General features: G+C 33.7%; 2 protein-coding genes and 1 long non-coding RNA gene across 4 annotated transcripts; all 3 read left to right on the top strand.

Moving 5' to 3' along the window:
- The first annotated feature begins 743 nt into the window (after positions 1 to 743).
- On the top strand, positions 744 to 2,022 carry LOC111716246 (uncharacterized). Its single transcript, XR_002768438.1, has 2 exons — positions 744 to 1,158; positions 1,809 to 2,022. It is a non-coding gene; the product is annotated as an uncharacterized LOC111716246 (long non-coding RNA).
- A 341-nt stretch (positions 2,023 to 2,363) lies between these two features.
- On the top strand, positions 2,364 to 7,644 carry LOC111716244 (protein FAM136A). 2 transcript variants are annotated; one of them, XM_023491682.1, is made up of 6 exons: positions 2,364 to 2,841; positions 3,396 to 3,527; positions 4,295 to 4,399; positions 5,247 to 5,326; positions 6,694 to 6,799; positions 7,437 to 7,644. In XM_023491682.1, the coding sequence occupies exons 1-5, from the start codon at positions 2,800 to 2,802 to the stop codon at positions 6,758 to 6,760; spliced, it is 426 nt and encodes a 141-aa protein (XP_023347450.1). In that variant the 5' UTR covers positions 2,364 to 2,799; the 3' UTR covers positions 6,761 to 6,799; positions 7,437 to 7,644. The 2 variants fall into 2 exon arrangements, with proteins under 2 accessions (XP_023347450.1, XP_023347451.1); XM_023491683.1 differs by having other exon boundaries at positions 2,694 to 2,841; positions 7,441 to 7,644.
- LOC111716243 (cell growth-regulating nucleolar protein) lies at positions 7,608 to 17,093 on the top strand. The gene is made up of 10 exons (XM_023491681.1): positions 7,608 to 7,695; positions 8,600 to 8,680; positions 9,670 to 9,725; positions 11,569 to 11,618; positions 12,187 to 12,320; positions 12,876 to 12,956; positions 13,220 to 13,633; positions 14,092 to 14,316; positions 14,878 to 14,982; positions 16,907 to 17,093. The coding sequence occupies exons 1-10, from the start codon at positions 7,660 to 7,662 to the stop codon at positions 17,021 to 17,023; spliced, it is 1,299 nt and encodes a 432-aa protein (XP_023347449.1). The 5' UTR covers positions 7,608 to 7,659; the 3' UTR covers positions 17,024 to 17,093.
- The last annotated feature ends 1,808 nt before the right edge of the window (positions 17,094 to 18,901 follow it).

The following is an 18,901-nucleotide window of genomic DNA, read 5'->3' as shown; positions in this document are numbered from 1 at the left end:
AAAGTGGGTTTTGTCTCAAAAACGCGACAATGATTAAAATTCAGGATATGTTCGAAAATGGAAAACCTGACATTGTCTTTGAAGCGGTCAAGGGTTTTAATAAAAAAGAACTCCTTTTATAATTTTGATTCCAGAAAATAGTTTAAAGTTGGGAACTGTTGTCCTTGTCATGCTTAATAAAATGTTGGTTATAGTTTTCATTATCGACTTTTACTCTCGATATGGGCCGGGATCCTAAAAACCCCAGTCTTTTAATTTGTGCCCATTTTTCTAACAGTCAGTGTTAGAAATGGGCCAAGTGTTAGTTTTGGAACTAATGTCCCTTGAATTAAGAGCAGACTAAAAAGAAAATTAAAGTTTTTACAGTGGATATTACGCAATCAGGATTAAGGATATCCAATTCTAAAGTTTTCAGCTCTGGCTAAATAATAATTTCCAAAATAGTAATTAAAATTTGAACCATGATCAATCTAAATTTATGTTGTTATTATTGTTTAAATACAATACTGAAGCTCCTGTCCAACCTGTGCATTGTGCAATGTGCTTACATAGCAAACTGTTGATAATTTAGTATCATTATGTCCAACCTCTGTATATTTACTTACATTCAGCTACATTGTTTCACTAAGAACATTCCCATGGTTCCCCAATCAAAATTTTAGGCAAATCGGTCAAGGGACTCCTGAGTTATGATCGGACAAACAAGCAAACAAAGATTACTACTTTATATATATTTTTTTATATATATATCTAGGATAAGTCCCCTAGTGGATGATCTATCTCTAACAATATATCCTCCCTTGGTTTATATATGTATATATATATCTAGGATAAGTCCCCTAGTGGATGATCTATCTCTAACAATATATCCTCCCTTGGTTTATATATTCATATATATATCTAGGATAAGTCCCCTAGTGGATGATCTATCTCGAACAATATATCCTCCCTTGGTTTATATATATACATATACATATCTAGGATAAGTCCCCTAGTGGATTATCTATCTCTAACAATATATCCTCCCTTGGTTTATATAAATATATATCTATATCTAGAATAAGTCCCCTAGTGGATGATCTATCTCTAACAATATATCCTCCCTTGGTTTGGGAAGAAGCTAAGGAAGCAGCTTGGAAGCTTAAACAAACTCTTGAGGTTAGTCAGATCAAAGAAATTTAGTATTAAAACTGGTTCATGTTTTTTATCAACAGAAAAATCTGATATATGTAATAATTGTACAGATACATTGCTTATGAGGTGTCAATGCATCCTGTTCTATTTTTGTTAATACTCCCTTTAATCTATATTGGGGATTCGTGTTAATGTAATTAAACCCATCAAACTGTGGAATAAAGAATGGGTGTTTGACTTAAAGGGAGTGTTAGCGAAAAATGAAAGGGGGTATAGGCTTACTGCGAAAAAATAAGCGCTTTTGATCGCTACTAATCTTACTTAGCGTCCATACAAATTCAGAAAGTTGCAACATAATCAATTTAATTTCAAACAAATCATTCAGATATTAGAAACAATGGTCATCGATCAAAAGCGCTTATTTTTCGGCGAAAGCCTAAACCACCTTTCATTTTTCTCGAACACTCATTTAGATTTTAAATATTCAAATCAACATGAAACATTCAATTGTGCCAGTCTGCACACACACACGGACCCAGTTAACCTTTAGTTGAGTTTAAGTTACTATTATTCTTTTTTTAGCAACATTAGTTACGCACAAGTTTGCTTGAATATCTTCTTTCTATTCCCCAGTGTGTTTGATCCACTGTATTTAATCCGGATTTGTATTTTAGGAAATATTGGTTCATCTGACGAGATTAATACAAGGAGAAGGGATAGATATCTCTTGGCTGGAATTTATTAACAAAGCAGTAGCTCATAATGCAGCAGAGATTCAGAGAGTTTTTATACAACATGGTTTAGCAGAGTTATCATTGTCCTAGTCTCATTCAGAGAGTTTTTATACAACATGGTTTAGCAGAGTTATCATTGTCCTAGTCTCATTCAACGAGTTTTTATACACCATGGTTTAGCAGAGTTATCATTGTCCTAGTCTCATTTAGAGAGTTGTTTTTCACAATATGGTTTAGCAGAGTTATCATTGTCCTAGTCTCATTCGGAGAGTTTTTATACAACATGCTTTAGCATAGTTATCATTGTCTTAGTCTCATTCAGAGTTTTTATACAACATGGTTTAGCAGAGTTATCATTGTCTTAGTCTCATTCAGAGTTTTTATACAACATGGTTTAGCAGAGTTATCATTGTCTTAGTCTCATTCAGAGTTTTTATACAACATGGTTTAGCAGAGTTATCATTGTCTTAGTCTCATTCAGAGTTTTTATCAGAGTTATCATTGTCTTAGTCTCATTCAGAGTTTTTATACAACATGGTTTAGCAGAGTTATCATTGTCTTAGTCTCATTCAGAGTTTTTATACACCATGGTTTAGCAGAGTTATCATTGTCTTAGTCTTATTCAGAGTTTTTATACAACATGGTTTAGCAGAGTTATCATCGTCTTAGTCTCATTCAGAGTTTTAATACAACATGGTTTAGCAGAGTTATCATTGTCTTAGTCTCATTCAAAGTTTTTATACAACATGGTTCTGAATTCATACCGAGAGTTTTTAACATGGATTGCAAAATCATTGTTATTAAATGAGAGTACTTGTCATGGCCATCAATCTCAATATGTATACACTTGTTGAACATTGTTGGCTTTTTCTTACTAGTTAAATTACTAATATTCTATTTTTTTCAGATTCATTCAGAACACAGATTTAAAATGGCAGAAGCAGCTCAAAGCAGGGTTCAGACCGCAATCAAGGTGATAAGCAAGAATAGTTTTTCTCAACATTTATTATTGGAATTTTTTTTAAATTATACATTGCATTTAGAGATTTTACCTTTGATTTGACCATTTTCTTGCTTTTTATTTGATTTTGGGAATGTCGAAAGGGTGTGGTTAAAATCATTTTTGAATAAGTGTATAAAACTTGAATATTTGTTATTCTAAATTTATAATCATATTGAGTTATGTTTATTGTTTATTTATTGTTTTAAAGATTTCAATGTTTTATTCACCGATTTCATTACGTTACCCCAGAACCATTAATTTTATTAAGCTTCTCGTCGTGCATATCCTCGGTCTTTTGAAATGATTTTAAGCTGAGAAAATAGTAGATTTTAGTGCAAGATACTGTTTTAGTAAGATACTAGGCTACAAAAAAGAAACATGCCTCTACATACGTAAAAGAAAAAACATTATCGGCAAAACATTCATAATTTGTTCCCACACTAGAAAACTGGTAATTATCTAAATTATTTGAGCGATGCCGTCAATTATTTATTTGAAATTTAAATAAATATTTTGTTGTTAAGGATTTCATCAATGAGATAGATAGAACTAAGCTGCGTGGATTGGAGAGAAGTATGCATTTATGCGCAGCTGATTGTTGTACAGACACTACTGCCACCGTAGAGGATGTACATAGATGTGTAGAAAAGTGCCAGGTAAGTGTACATATTGAACCATGTACTGTACACTCTACATAGAATTGTAGAGAATTGTCAGGTAAATGTACATATTGAACCATAAACAGTACACTGTACATAGATGTGTAGAAAAGTGCCAGGTGAATGTACATATTGAACCATATACTGTACACTGTACATAGATGTGTAGAGAAGTGCCAGGTAAATGTACATATTGAACCATATACTGTTTAATACATTACAATATATTATTTAGTCAGTCTTTAAATGGACTGTAAGTTTAACTTTAAATGACCTGCCATGCAAAAATGGCAATGTATGATTCAGAACGGTACCCAAGAAACCTTTATCAGACAATTATGTGGAAGATGTTGGACCGCTTTTTTTAATGGTACCGTTGTGAATCCTTGCTCAGACAAAAGTTTTAACGGGTACCGTTGTGAATCCTTGATCAGTCAAAGGTTTTAAAGGGTACCGTTGTGAATCCTTGATCAGTCAAAGGTTTTAAAGGGTACTGTTGTGAATCCTTGATCAGACTCTTGATCAGACAAAGGTTTAAAGGGTACTGTTGTGAAGCGGGGTTGGCCCTCTTTCAATAGAAGGTCGCTAAAAATTAAGCTTACAGTCCCTTTGATGTACATTATATCCAAATTACATGTTCAAGTATTTTAATTCGAATGAAAAGATTAAACAAAGTTTCAAATTGTCATATTTTACTTGTATAAGTTTATTTTGATTTATTTATCATGTTATTTTTTTATTATCTTTTATTTAATTGTTTTCAGGGCCCAACCCAGAGATCTCAACAGTATGTACAGAGTGAACTTGAGAGATTTCAGGAAGCATTGTCAAGATGTGTTCTGCAGTGTCAAGATGATGTCAAGGATAAGGTAGGTTTAGTCAAGATATGTTCTACAGTGTCAAGATGATGTCAAGGATAGGTAGGCTGAGTCAAGATGTGTTTTACAGTGTCAAGATGATGTCAAGGATAAGGTAGGTTTAGTCAAGATATGTTCTACAGTGTCAAGATGATGTCCAGGATAGGTAGGCTTAGTCAAAATATGTTCTACAGTGTCAAGATGATGTCAAGGATAGGTAGGCTCAGTCGAGATATGTTCTACAGTGTCAAGATGATGTCAACGATAAGGTAGGTTTAGTCAAGATATGTTCTACAGTGTCAAGATGATGTCAAGGATAGGTAGGCTTAGTCAATATATGTTCTACAGTGTCAAGATGATGTCAAGGATAGGTAAGGTAGGTATAGTCAAGATATGTTCTACAGTGTCAAGATAATGTCAAGGATAGGTAGGCTCAGTCAAGATGTGTTCTACAGTGTCAAGATGATGTCAAGGATAGAAACGCTTAGTCAAGATATGTTCTACAGTGTCAAGATGATGTCCAGGATAGGTAGGTTTAGTCAAGATAAGTTCTACAGTGTCAAGATAATGTCCAGGATAGGTAGGTTTAGTCAAGATATGTTCTACAGTGTCAAGATAATGTCAAGGATAAGGTAGGCTTAGTCAATATATGTTCTACAGTGTCAATATGATGTCAAGGATAAGGTAGGTTTAGTCAAGATATGTTCTACAGTGTCAAGATGATGTCAAGGATAAGGTAGATTTAGTCAAGATATGCTCTACAGTGTCAAGATAATGTCAAGGATAAGGTAAAATTAGTCAAGATGTGTGTACTGCAATCTCCAGAAGTGTGTACTGTAGTTTTCTAATTGTTGTTTAGGTTGGACCTAATACCTCAGAGACTGAGATCCGTAAATATCGCGGAGAGTTTGAAACCTGCGCCATTGCTTGCTGTGACAAGTAAGTTTAAAGGGACTGTAAGCGTATTTTAAAGTGTCCTTCATGCAAAGATGGCAATGCCCGGTTTACAACGATAATCCTTGAAAGCTTTGTCTGATCAAGCCGGAATTAGATTGTTTATAATCCTTAAACTGATTTTTTCATAAGTTTTTTTTTAAACATCAGTGACTTGTACATTTCTACTGCAGAAAAATATTTAGGATTCAGAGAAACGACAATATCTTCCACATCAGATAAAGAGTTTACAGTCTGGATATTTACGTTTCATTGTTATACAACTAAGGTTAAAGATTAGCTAGATTTTTATACTCGAAATCTGCTTTTCGTCAAAAATTATATATATATTTATTTATTTAATTTGTTTAGCACAATTCTTTCTTTTAATAAAGCGTGAAGTCATAAACTGAAATTTATCCATATCTAAACACATATAAAGATATATATAATATAATAAGATAATATGAGGGTAGCTCTCCTCCCCTCCCCCTGCCGCCATTCTCCACTTAGTAAAATGAATTCTTCTCCGCTTAAAATTGTAATAATTTGTTTCCCCGAATTTTGTTGAGATATTTAATATGTTATTATTTTTATTTAATGGAAAACATTATTTCTCGGAACCATTAAACTAACCATCCACCGGTTCAAGCTAAAAGATTGAATGTAAAACAATGTGCTTGAAATGTTTAAACCATTTATATAAATTCTAAACCTGCGCGCGTTTATTTTTCCAATGGACGGAATGATAGTTGACGAGAGATTTTTATTAAAATGCGCGCGTAGTATACAATTTTCTATGTCCGATGTCCACAACAGAAATTAAATCTAATAAATAAAAATGTCTTTCGTTTTTTTCCGCTAATCAAAATTTGGGTAGTATGGTGATACTTTCATATGAATCCGATTTGGAGAAGTTTTAAGAAGATCAGCTGCGCAACGTTTCTTGAAACATGTTTTAACAATTTTTGTACACGTTCTGGTCTAAAAACTACTATAGCTTACTCTGTGTTTGTTGGATATATTTCGAGTGACTCTCCGCTATTCACAATTCTTAAAATCGCTAGCTGATCAATAACATGGGAGAGATCGTTGTTTTTATAGATCGAAAAGAGTTTAATTCTAACAATTTTAGTTATTGTTACTTAAGCCGAAATGCGCACAAAACTTACTATAGAAGTTTAGAAACCACAGTTGAAAAAGAAAAAATTACTCAGATCTCGATAATAAAAAGCTTTATGAGTACTGTTGTGAATTAGTCACGCCACTTCATAAATGGAGGTTCACTTGAAATTACATTTACAACCTCTTTAATAAAAAATCCTTAGTCTTACATTGAGACTACAATTAGGATAATAATAATTGTTGTTTAGGAATATAGCTAAACTGCCGAATCTGATGGAGAAGCTAAAATCCGCGTTTAACTCTGGACCAATCTAGCCCTGGGGGTAGAATACCCAGCTAACAATGCAGTCATAGGTTCAATAAAACAACAATTACCTTAATGCATTTTCCGACATATTTTTTGTTCTAATTTTTCCCATTTTTTTTTAATGATGCCAAGTGCATAATTTTTGCCTTAATTGAGCAGCTTAGGTAACCATAAAAGGCAGTGCTAAGGATCCGGATACAAGTTAAAGGGAGTGACCGGCAATGTATGGTAGTTGAACTGAGAATGTAGTACTGTGGAGAAATCTTTTAGGATTCATTCAAATAAAACCTTTTATTGATGTATAAATACTGAGTTTTTCAATAATTTTAAAAAATCGATTCCAAAAACGTAACCTCCCAAAAGGATGATTTTGAACGTCGACTTTGTGATCAGACTCCGTAATTATAAATCATTAAAACGTTTTAAATGTCTCAAATGAATCCTAAAAAATTTCTCTACGATACTAGATTTTCAGTTCAACTACCATACATTGTATGTCACTCCCTTTAAATTGTATTTAATTTTACATTTGTTTTGATGAATGAAATTAGTGAAAACAATTTATTTCCTAATAAACCTTTAAAAACATTGATCGTAAATGATATATTACAGGAATTCTGATTCTATGCCTGTCATTGATCTATTATGCTATTCCATATTAAAAGTAATGTTGGTTTGTTCGAGGTAGTGAAGAAGAGGGATCTAATGGATCAGTTTAAATACCTTGATCTACGCTTAACCCTGGTATTCGGGCCCTCCTCTCTACCCTCTACGTCAGGATATCTGTACAAATGTTGGAACCGGTTTTTAAACTGCTGTTTGGCACTGTGTTCTTGAGCTTGGTCGGTAACCTGGTGTTAACGTTAATATATATATTTGTTAAATTTCAGAATCTTGTTGTGTTACAATGGTCTACTTTACCTGTGGGGACTGTGGAGAACAGGTACTGTACTGATTTATACCGCAGTAGGAGAAGTTACAGTGTACATAGATAGGCTGTATTGCAGGAGGGGTTACAGTATTTATTTGCTGTACATTTTCTTATGGAGAAAGGGGTTCGAGCAGATTTCTGCTAACTACATGAGTTCGAACGGGATATTGCTCGGCTCATAGCCGCATGCCCCCCCACCCCTTCCCTCATATGTCCATATATTTAGGAGGGGTTATGAACGCATACATATATAAAATATATATATATATTCAAATCATGTTTTGAATACTTATTTTCTTACATATATAATATTTATGTAGGAAGTATTAGTATGTGGATTTGGTACTTCATAAACATTATGTGACTTAACTTTAATTTTCTAATGCTTAAAATTTTGCAACCTGAGATGGAATTTAAAGAATTTGAGCCGCGGTTTAAATCCGCCAAAACCCGTTTTAAATTAAGCGCCGGCTTAGATCTTGAAACATTTGATACAATTTTAAGTGTAACAACCATATTTAAACCGCGCCTTAAATTTAAACCGCCGCTCAAATTCTTTAAATTCGGCCACTGATGAAGTAAACCTTTCAAATTTCAAACGTTGGCTAAAAGATAAGAAAATTTAAGTTTAAAGGATTAGAACATTGAGTTTGTGGCAAGTGTTCTGTTGTCTTAATGGACTCGAAATTCTTGCAAAAGAACTTAATATCCTGAAATGTTTATTCTGAAGGATAAAAGTTTGAAAACAACTCCAATATACTGGGTTTATACAACTCTTCTCACATAAACTTGTTAAAAAGTTAATCTTTATTTCTAGATATTCGTTAAAGTAAACAAATCCAACCTCGCTGTACAATACAGTATAGATACAAATTTAACCAATAACAAACTTTTAAAACTTAATCTTTTATTGTAGATCAAGAAACCGAGCGTGGAGAAACATTATCAACAGAAATGTAGAAACTGCAACCTCCTCACATGTATAGACTGTCTTAAGGTATTGTAACCCAAACCAAACCTCCATCTTATTTAAACCGAACTATAACTCTTTCTTGTTTTACCTAAACCAAACCTCCATCTTGATTTATCCAAACCTAACATCCATCTTATTCTTGGATTATCCAAACCATATCTCCATCTTGGTTTATCAAACCATATCTCCATCTTGGTTTATCCAAACCATATTTTCATCTTGTTTCACCCTAACCAAACCTCCGCGTGCTGACGGATTTTAATGTACTTGAATCAATTTCGTTCACTAAACTTTAAAATATTTTTAAATACATTTTTTGTATTAAGTGTATTTTATGAAGTGAGGTTATTGTTAATTTTGATTTCGAGGTTATTTTAAGTAAATACGTTTTATTAAATAGTTTTTTATAGAGAATGATTATTAAACCGTCTAATTGATGTCTAATGGAAATTTTTTTCCAAAGAGCGGAGGTGGAAATTAATTAAAATGTGACTTGAACATTTTTTCTTTTCTTTTTTTTTGTATTTTTTGCAAATCTTTTTTTTATATTCATCTTTACTCATAATAGATGAATCAGTGTCTAAATCAAGTTTACCAAAATAATTCACCAAACATATTTTTTTTTTAAATCTTAAATAACATATAATCTTTAAACTTAATCTTTGAGTAACCTTAGTCTTGAAGTTGTTGGTTTTTAGAACTTAAAAACAAAGATAATATCGCTTCGGCTTTGTTTGACCATTTAACTTGCCTGATTCAATTGGGGTGGGAACTTTTGTGGAAAGTTAGATCGAGTTTTCAAATCCCGATTCAAAATGGTACTCTTAAAACCATTGTCTGATCAATAATGTGGAATATATCGTCGTTTTTCTAAGTTTTAAACATTTCTAATTCATACTTGATTAGACAAAAATGTGAAGGGTACCGTTGTAAATCGGGCATCGCTATCTTTGTATTGAGGCTGATATGAAAATACAATTTCTATTAAAAGTTATGAAAAAAGTTTGTTTTAGGATTTCTATGGGGATGAATATAAGGCGCACAACCAGTGCATGACAGAGGATCAGAGGTAGAAACTAGTTTTTATATATATTTTTTTAATTCTTTCCGCGTCCATTTTTTACTTGTCGGATTGAGGATCGGGATCCATTTCTTACTTGCCGGATTGAGGATCTGGATTCATTATTTACTTGTCGGATTGAGGATCGGAATCCATTTCTTACTTGCCGGATTGAGGATCTGGATTCATTATTTACTTGATGGATTCAGGATCTGGATCCATTTTTTACTTGCCGGAGTGAGGATCGGGATCCATATCTTACTTGACGGATTCAGGATCGGGATCCATTTCTTACTTGACGGATTCAGGATCGGGATCCATTTCTTACTTGACGAATTCAGGATCGGGATCCATTTCTTACTTGACGGATTCAGGGTCGGGATTCATTATTTACTTGATGGATTCAGGATCTGGATCCATTTTTTACTTGCCGGAGTGAGGATCGGGATCCATTTTTTACTTGACGGATTCAGGATCGGGTTATTTACTTGATGGATTCAGGATCTGGATCCATTTTTTACTTGCCGGAGTCAGGATCGGGATCCATTTCTTACTTGACGGATTCAGGGTCGGGATTCATTATTTACTTGCCGGATTCACAGTTGTTTTCCTACAGCCTATGATAACAGAGCTCTGTTCAGAAAGCTCTCTGCACTATTTGAAGTGGACGCTGTGAAAGGTGTCTGCCCATATGGAGGGAGGGAAGGCCAAGCGGCCCTCAACCCCGCGCTCAATTAGAAATCGGAGCCCTTTCTGGAAGGGCCCTTGCCCTGCTCCCTGAGCAGAGGTGTTAAAAGGGGACAACTCCGCATTCTGCATAAAGCGGTGCACACTTAATGCGATACTTTCTAAGGGATTCCGCTGGGCTGGGAAACAGTATAAATATGATCCTGCACTGTCTTAAAATGGAGCAAAGACAGCGACTCGTAAATATTCTTTCAAAAGCAGTGCCATAAAGGGACGGGCAAAGATAGGCAAGAAAAAGATAAACCGCAGACGGCAGATGAAGAAAGGAGGGAGGATAAAGATGATTGGTGAACATTTGAAATTATTAACTATGCCTTATACCATTTTATTTTACAAAAGTTATAAAAAAAAAATTATAATATCATTGTTTTAAAAAGCTTGTCGGATTCAGGATCTAGATCCATTTTTTTGCTGTCGGATTCAGGATCCAGATATATTTTTTACTTGACGGATTCAGGATCTGGGTTCATTTTTTATCTGACTCATTTAGGATCCAGATTCAATTTTTATCTGACGGATTCGTGATCCGGTTCCAAATTGTGACGTTGTCATACTTTCATAATGTAAAAATTTTACGCTGTCATGGAAGTAATGTAAAATTATAAATGTTCTGTTGTGCTGTTATTTTTTCTTATTTTCAAATTGTCTTGTCATGTATCAAAATTTCACGTTGTGTAATGTTACTGCTTTGCTGTCAAATTTTCATGTCAAATTGTCATCTTGTCTTGATGTCAAGTGTTCATGGTGTCATGTTGTCATGTTGTCAAATTGTCATGTATTAATGGTATCAATTTGTCTTGTGGCCTGGTTTTATGTTGTCTTGTTGTCTTGTTGTCTTGTTGTCTTGTTGTCATGTTGTCATGTTGTCATGTTGTCATGTTGTCTTGTTGTCATGTTGTCTTGTCTTGTCTTGTTGTCATGTTGTCTTGTTGTCTTGTTGTCTTGTGATAATTTTGTCATGTTGTCTTGATGTCTTGATGTCTTGATGTCTTGTTGTCTTGTTGTCTTGTTGTCTTGTTGTCTTGTTGTCTTGTGATCATTTTGTCATGTTGTCAACTTGTCATGTTGTCTTGTTGTCATCTTGTTTTATGTTTAATGTGTTTAGGTACAGTAAAGAGGGAAGGAATGGATATGATCCAACTATAGGCAGCAAAGGTAATTCATTCATAAAGATAAAAATATGGAATTTAAGTTTATTTTTGTCTTCTTTTTTCCTGGGGGGGGGGGGTAATAGAAAATTGGACATTTGGACATCTAAAGGTTTTTTTATACTGTTCCCCAAAAATTCATCGATTTTTCCCTATAAATAATTTACTTTTTATTTCTAGTAGAAAAAATGATTTTCTGAAGGGGGGTTAAGGGGGGGGGTAAGAAAAATGATATTTCAAGAAAATATACCTTTTTATCATAAATTTGGAATGTTAAAGTACAAAAAGTTGAGGACCCCAGGTGCTTATTCTTATTTTTTTTTATGAAATCGGATGAGAAAACAAATCAATGTTTCGTAATCTAGAAAGGGATTTTGACAGTTTCAAGTGATCCACTCAGTTGAATAGTTGGATGTCACATTCACAACGATACCCTGGAAATCTTTGTATTCGTCAATTCAATTATGATTAAATAGGTAGTGTTGCGAATGGGACATGTGAATTGAGTGTCATTTGGTATTGGGCCGACATTATTTTTACTAATGCCCTAAATCTGAAAGTAAATTTTTGTTCAGGAGAAATGAAGCAGTTGGCCTGGATTGGTAAACTCCGAGGACTGCTTGAATCTACTGAAAATATTGACAAGGATGTGAGAGGCATTGTTGATACTATTCTTAATCATGAAAATGTGCCTAGGAAGCGACCTAAGGAAAACAGACAGATTTGCGAACATAACACAGCGGGACCCATTAAACAGTGAGCATGAAGACAGCAATTGTGCAATGTACATAGTCCCATTTTACTTAATGGGTTGATAATCAAGTAACAGAACTGAAAACTTTAGGATGGTGGATATTGAGATTAATGCCTGATCCTCTCTTTTTCTTAATTTCTCGAGACTAACTAATCTTGTACTTGTATCCTGATTTAAGATTATGTACAGAAACGGGATGGATTTTCTAATTTAGAAAAACCGGTTTTTGATTTTTCTGTACTATATCCAAGAAAGAACGGTTTAAGAAGAACATCAAAAGTGTGTCCATTGGATACTCAGATTAAGAAATCGGGATTAAGGATAGCTCATTCTAAACTTTTCAACTCTGGTGAACTATTTGCTTGTGTAAGATTCCATAAATAACGCGCGGGGGGGGGGGGGTACATCAAAAGGCAAGTTTTTTTCTTCACCCTACCATCTGGGGGAAATGATTTCTCAAATAATTTCCCTTTTAACCTAATGATCTGAAAAATCTGTCTGTTTTTGTAGTTCGTAAATTTTGTCAAGAATATTATGCGGAACAAGGCCTCCGTGACCAGCATTGATAAAACATGGGATCTCTTCTCACAAGTATGTTTTTTCTTTTATTGCATCTGAGATTTCCAGTAGCTCCTCGAGCTCTGTCATTGGTGGTATCCTTATAAGCTTTGTCTGATTGCAAACTGATAACTTTTGATAGTGGTTTCTTATTAACTTTGCTTTAAAAACAACGGAGTAAAATTACAGAATTCAACACTAATACTAACACTTCTAATAGTATATAATTTGACATTTTATCAGCAGTTTTATTTTATTAAATTATGAATAAAAAATTAAATTTATAATTTCTTAAGGCATTGAAGCCAAGTGCTGAAGAAGAAACCAAGATGGAGAATTCCCAGACGGAATCAAAAATGGAGGTCGAAGAGACAAAACCCGGGAAAAAGGAAAAGAAAAAGAAGAAGAAGAAAGATGCTGACGAGGATCCTACCCCCACACCTGAACCTGAACTTGTAGAAGAATCTAGGAAATCGAAGAAAAAGAAGAAGAAAGAGAAACATCTGGAAGAACCTGAACCTACTCCTCAGCCTAAATCTAAGAAGAAGAAGGAAAGTAACAAGGAGAACACGGAGGACCAGAAGGACCAGGTGGAGGAGGAGAATAAGACAAACAAGAGAAAACTGGACGAATCAATGGAAGTAGATGAACCTAGTTCTAAGAAAACTAAATTTGATTGGGATGAAACTATATCTAGTCTGCTTAGCAAGGAAAGTTCAATCACAATATTCATAATTTTAAAATGGCGGCAGGGTCATTGAAAAATGTCTTTTCAAAATTCAAAATTTTTCTCTAGTCAATCCCATGATCAATCAGTTATCTTTTGGGATTGATAAAATTCAACTGTTTGGGAAATTGAGCCTTGGGGAAATTGATCACTGTAGATTACAGCATTGGGGAAATTGTTCACTGCAGATTACAGCATTGGGGAAATTGATCACTGCGGATTACAGCCTTGGGGAAATTGATCTATTCAGATTACAGCCTTGGGGAAATTGATCACTGCAGATTACAGCCTTGGGGAAATTGATCACTGCAGATTACAGCCTTGGGGAAATTGATCACTGCAGATTATAGCCTTGGGGAAATTGATCACTGCAGATTACAGCCTATGCGGTAAAGGGAGTATTTTTACAGTTTTTATTATTTGCTTGAGCTGATGTTACAGGGAGAGGAAATAAAACTAAACAAGCTGAAGAAAAAGTGTGTCTCTGAATTCTTCGCTCAGCACGAGGGGACGCATAAAACTGCGGAGGAGGTTGGCGCCAAGTTTGACAAGAAGATCAAGAAGAAGAAATACAGGATTCTCAAGGATAAAGTCAAGCTGATTCCAGACGAGCAGGAGGAGGAGGAGAAGCATGAACAAGAGCAACCTCGTCCTGATCAATCCAAGGCAAGGGGATTCGAGTGATAAATCTTAAAGGCACTGTAGATGTAATTTCAATTTGAAGAGAGTAATTTCTAAGGTCACCCTTATCAACCCCCCCCCCCCTAGTATAATTGGGTTTTTTTATAAGTGTATGGTGGCAAATCTTTTTTCAGAGGGTTTATCAAAAAGGCTTCAAGGCCTCAAGGTCGTTGTTCTAATTTACTAGATCAGGAAAAGTAGTTAGACTCGGTACAGATTGTTTTTTTCTTGTTAGGCTGAGATTGTGCCTAAGAAGTAGTTCAAATATCCGTACCTAGTTTTAGTACTCTCCTGATCTATAAAATCCGACCTTTTTGATAAACCCCCTTACTATTAATTTGCCACTATATACTAAATTCCAAAAAACTAAGTGGTTATAGAGGAGGGGGAAGGGTAAATAATTTTTTACGAAAATTAAAAATTGCATAGCTGTATGTAAATTTGAAGGCATGAAAGCGATATGAATAGTTGATTTTATACTACAAATAATCTGTTCTCAATTCATTTTTAATAATTTGTTGTAAAAACATGGATCCCGTAATCCAGGATAAACTGTCCTTCAACAAGTGGGAGGCGACCAACCTTGGTAATGATGCACAGACTGAGAAATTCCGTCGATTGATGGGGATTAAGACGGATAAACCTCCCCAGGTGGGTAAATATCATATCTGGCGGATTTAGACGAGGGGGGGGGGGCATACAGGGTTAATGGGCGGAGCCCATTTCCCCATTCCCCCCCCCCCCCCCCCCCCCCCTCTCTGTTACTAAAACTAAGTTTTGAGTGTGTATTTCAGGTTTGAATATTTTCTTGAAATTACCCCCCCCCCCCTAATTGATAACAATTTGTTTTACCTTGAAAATAATAGATAGGATTCTTCTATGTAAGAAAGTAGAACCAAACCATTTCAAAAGAAATGAATTTTCGGGATTATGTCATAACTGATGAAAAAAAAACTTGCCTCCTGATTTCCAATTTTTCATATTTTTTTTAATCCCCCCCCCCCCCTCCTTGCTCCGGGTGGTGTTCTTAAAATATTACTTAACTGGTTTGTTGACTTTCCAATATGATGTAATTGGACAGCTAGGTGTAGTGTTAACAGACAATATGGCACAAGTCTAACCTTCATAAAACCTAGTTCAGCAAATTTTATATCGTCTCCATCTTTGGTTTTTAACTTAAACCAGGATTCTTCAAACTCGGTTCACATTAAACTGTAAACTGTAAAATAATTTTAATTCTGATACTACATTTTGTCTGAGAAAGGTATATAGAAAAACATATTTAAAATATTGAGAATTTTATTTAGCTTGCAAATACAATACTACTTATATACGTCATAGATTTGAACCCTTATTCGAATAATAAGTAGATTGGATGTCATCAGCTCTTTCAAAAGGTTTAGGGTTTTTAGGTTTAAGGTCTAAACTTGTTATTATGACTAGAATTTTTAAGTCTAAATATCTTTGTTTAGAAATTCATTTCTTCAAAGTTTCAAACTCAAAGTCTACAAATGTAGTTTACAATTTAATTAATATATAATTCATTAATTGGCGCCAAAAATTGTCAGTGCTCCGCCCCCACCCCCACCCTAAAACTCAAGTAGTCGCCCCTGGAATATTATTTTAACAAGAAATCCGCGAAAAAATGTTTTGCATATATTCACAAAATCTGTTACTAAGTTAATTCTCTCATTATAGAAAGTTCCATTTTATCATCTTTTTTAAAATCTGAGTAGAAAACTTTAGAATGGTGAATATCGAGATTAGCGCCTAATCCTCTCTTTTTCTAAATATCGAGACTAACCTAATCTTGTACTTGTATCCTGAGAATCCTGAAAAGTGTATAAAATTCAACCATTCAGAGTCGCGTATACGAAGCCGATAAATTAAAAATTTTCCACGCCATTTAAAATTATATACAGAAACGAGAGGAACTCTCTAATTTAAAAAACCGGTTTTTGATTTTACTCTACTAGATATTCAAGAAAGAACGGTTTAAGAAGAAAATCAAAAGTGTGTCCTTTGGATACTCAGATTAAGTAATCGGTATTAAGGATATCTCATTCTAAAGTTTTCAGCTCTGGGAAGATTTGGAGTGATTTATACTGATATTTTTTGAGAATCATTCCGTGATCAATTTATTTTATGAAACATTAGAATAAACATTTTTCCACCCCTACACGAGTCCGCTAACATTTTTTTTGTAGAACATCGCGAATCTCGTTTTTTTTGACACCCTGCATATATTTGACTAAATATTATGATAAAAGGAAATACGTTTTGACATTTATTTGATACATACATGAAGACCCTTGTATAATCATATGTCTACAGAGTGTCCCAAGGTAACTTTGCTGCATCAGGGGTATTAAGTACTGAGGGAAATTTTTTTTTAATAATTACAAAAAGTGTCAAAAAAAGTCCCTATGACAAATTTTACAGAATTTCGTTTTTTTAACTAGCTTAAATTGTTCCCGAGAGTACCCATTGCCTAATACCCCTATAGGTTTTGAGATGCCATGTGTTGATATATATTATATATTTATACATATAGCTATAGATTGTTCAATTATAGGCGATCGCAACTGAGAAGCGAGATGACCGGCGGATATTTAAAGACCTGGAGGATGGTTTTGAACGCGCTAGACAAACCCATTTCAAGGCTAAAGGGCTTGGTCTGGGTTTTTCTTGAACTTGTACCTTGCAACCTTTCTCAGCATTTTTTTTATAAATTTTTGATGAAATAAAAAGAGAAATTGTTCTGTTGGTGCTTCATAATTTTGCGACCTTGCTAGTTAAAGTGAATGTTTTGCGGCGTACTCGTATTAGATACGCTTTTTTAATAATAATGATAATCATGGGTTTATTTACTTTGTGCATAAGGCAAAGTTAAATGATTTTGTATGGTAAATAAACGAATATTGGGGTAACGTATGGATAAGTGCTACACTGGCGTAAATGTTAAAATATTTTTTATTATTTAGATCAATGAACGCGATTAGATTTATCAATTTATGAACTTGAAGAAATTCAACTGTATAAAAGTAAACGGCTTCAAAAGTTTAGGAACAGAGTATGCGTCAAGGGCAATTTTTTCTAGTTTTCAGGCCACTATTTTTTAATCGTAATTTTGCAGCTTTTTCTGTTAAACTGGGGGATTTTCCGTAAACGCCAAATTCGACATTTTCCTTAGGCACAATTATTTATTTTAACCATCCCTAAACTATCACTGGGATCATGTGAGTTGCAACAAAAAAGTTGAGCCCGATTTGTTTGCCTGTTAATATGTTAAAATAATACATATAGAAAATAGACAACAGTAGTTGAAGTGCCCAAGCCTTGCCCTTGAGCTTTAGTGAAAAAAATACTTGCTTACGTATGTTAGCCATAGAGAAGTGTGTAAGTTAGTTGTGGATACCATCTGAGTGTACTATGTAATGTCAGATAGTGAGAGCAATATTAAGTGAAATCAAATTTCTAGAACAATTTGTAACATGTGTCAAATCTATGAATAATATTAGATTTCTAGATAATTCTAGTAAATACTGACTTCTAGAAACCATATTAGTAAAATTAAGCATAAAAGAACTCATGTTAACTGAGTAAAACTAGATTACTATTTAACACAAAATATGTTAGCTGCGAAAAACAATATGTTAGATATTAAGAGCATTATTAGTTGATATTAGCTATTTATGAAAATATCATTGAATGCTAGTTATTTTAAACATTATTAGGAAATGTTAGCTATTTAGAACAATATGAGTAGGTTAGGTACTTAGAGCATTATTAGTGGATATTAGGTATTTAAAACATTATTAGTTGATGTTATTTAAAGCATTTTTTATAGTGGATATTAGCTAATTATTATAGGTGAATGTTAGCTATTTAGAATATCATTTGAGGATGTTAGCAATTTAGAACATTATTAGAGGATGTTAGCTATTTAGAACATTATTAGAGGATGTTAGAACATTATTAAAGGATGTTAGCTATTTAGAACATTACTAGAGGATGTTAGCTATTTAGAACATTATTAGAGGATGTTAGCTATTTAGAACATTATTAGAGGATGTTAGCTATTTAGAACATTATTAGAGGATGTTAGATATATAGAACATTATTAAAGGATGTTAACTATTTAGAACATTACTAGAGGATGTTAGATATTTAGAACATTATTATTGGATATTAGGTATTTAGAACATTATTAGTGGATATTAGCTATTCAGAACATTATTAGAGGATGTTACCTATTTAAAACATTATTATAGGAGGTTATCTATCTAGAACATTCTTAGAGGATGTTAGCCTTTTAGAACATTATTAGAAGATGCTAGCTATTCAAAACATTTTAACAGGATGTTAGCTATTTAGAACATTATTAGAGGATTTTAGCTATTTTGAACTTTATTAGAGGATATTAGCTATTTGAAACATTACTAGACAATGATAGTTATTTAGAACATTATTGGTGGATGATAGTTATTTAGAACATTATTGGTGGATGATGGTTATTTCTAACATCATTAGAGGATATTAGGTATTTAAAACATTATTGGTGGATGAT

This window comes from Eurytemora carolleeae, unplaced genomic scaffold (genome assembly GCF_000591075.1).
Source record: "Eurytemora carolleeae unplaced genomic scaffold, Eaff_2.0 scaffold2003, whole genome shotgun sequence".
Lineage (NCBI taxonomy): Eukaryota > Metazoa > Arthropoda > Copepoda > Calanoida > Temoridae > Eurytemora > Eurytemora carolleeae.
Note: the sequence above shows the minus strand (reverse complement) of the source record. Positions and strands in the feature narration are given on the sequence as shown.

Coding starts and splice junctions, on each gene's coding strand:
- LOC111716244 (XM_023491682.1), top strand. CDS start 2,800: ATGGCAGAAGCAGCTCAAAGCAGGGTTCAGACCGCAATCAAG. Junction 2,842..3,395: donor GGGTTCAGACCGCAATCAAG/GTGATAAGCAAG, acceptor TTTGTTGTTAAG/GATTTCATCAATGAGATAGA. Junction 3,528..4,294: donor GATGTGTAGAAAAGTGCCAG/GTAAGTGTACAT, acceptor AATTGTTTTCAG/GGCCCAACCCAGAGATCTCA.
- LOC111716243 (XM_023491681.1), top strand. CDS start 7,660: ATGGTCTACTTTACCTGTGGGGACTGTGGAGAACAG. Junction 9,726..11,568: donor TGCATGACAGAGGATCAGAG/GTAGAAACTAGT, acceptor TAATGTGTTTAG/GTACAGTAAAGAGGGAAGGA. Junction 11,619..12,186: donor TCCAACTATAGGCAGCAAAG/GTAATTCATTCA, acceptor ATTTTTGTTCAG/GAGAAATGAAGCAGTTGGCC.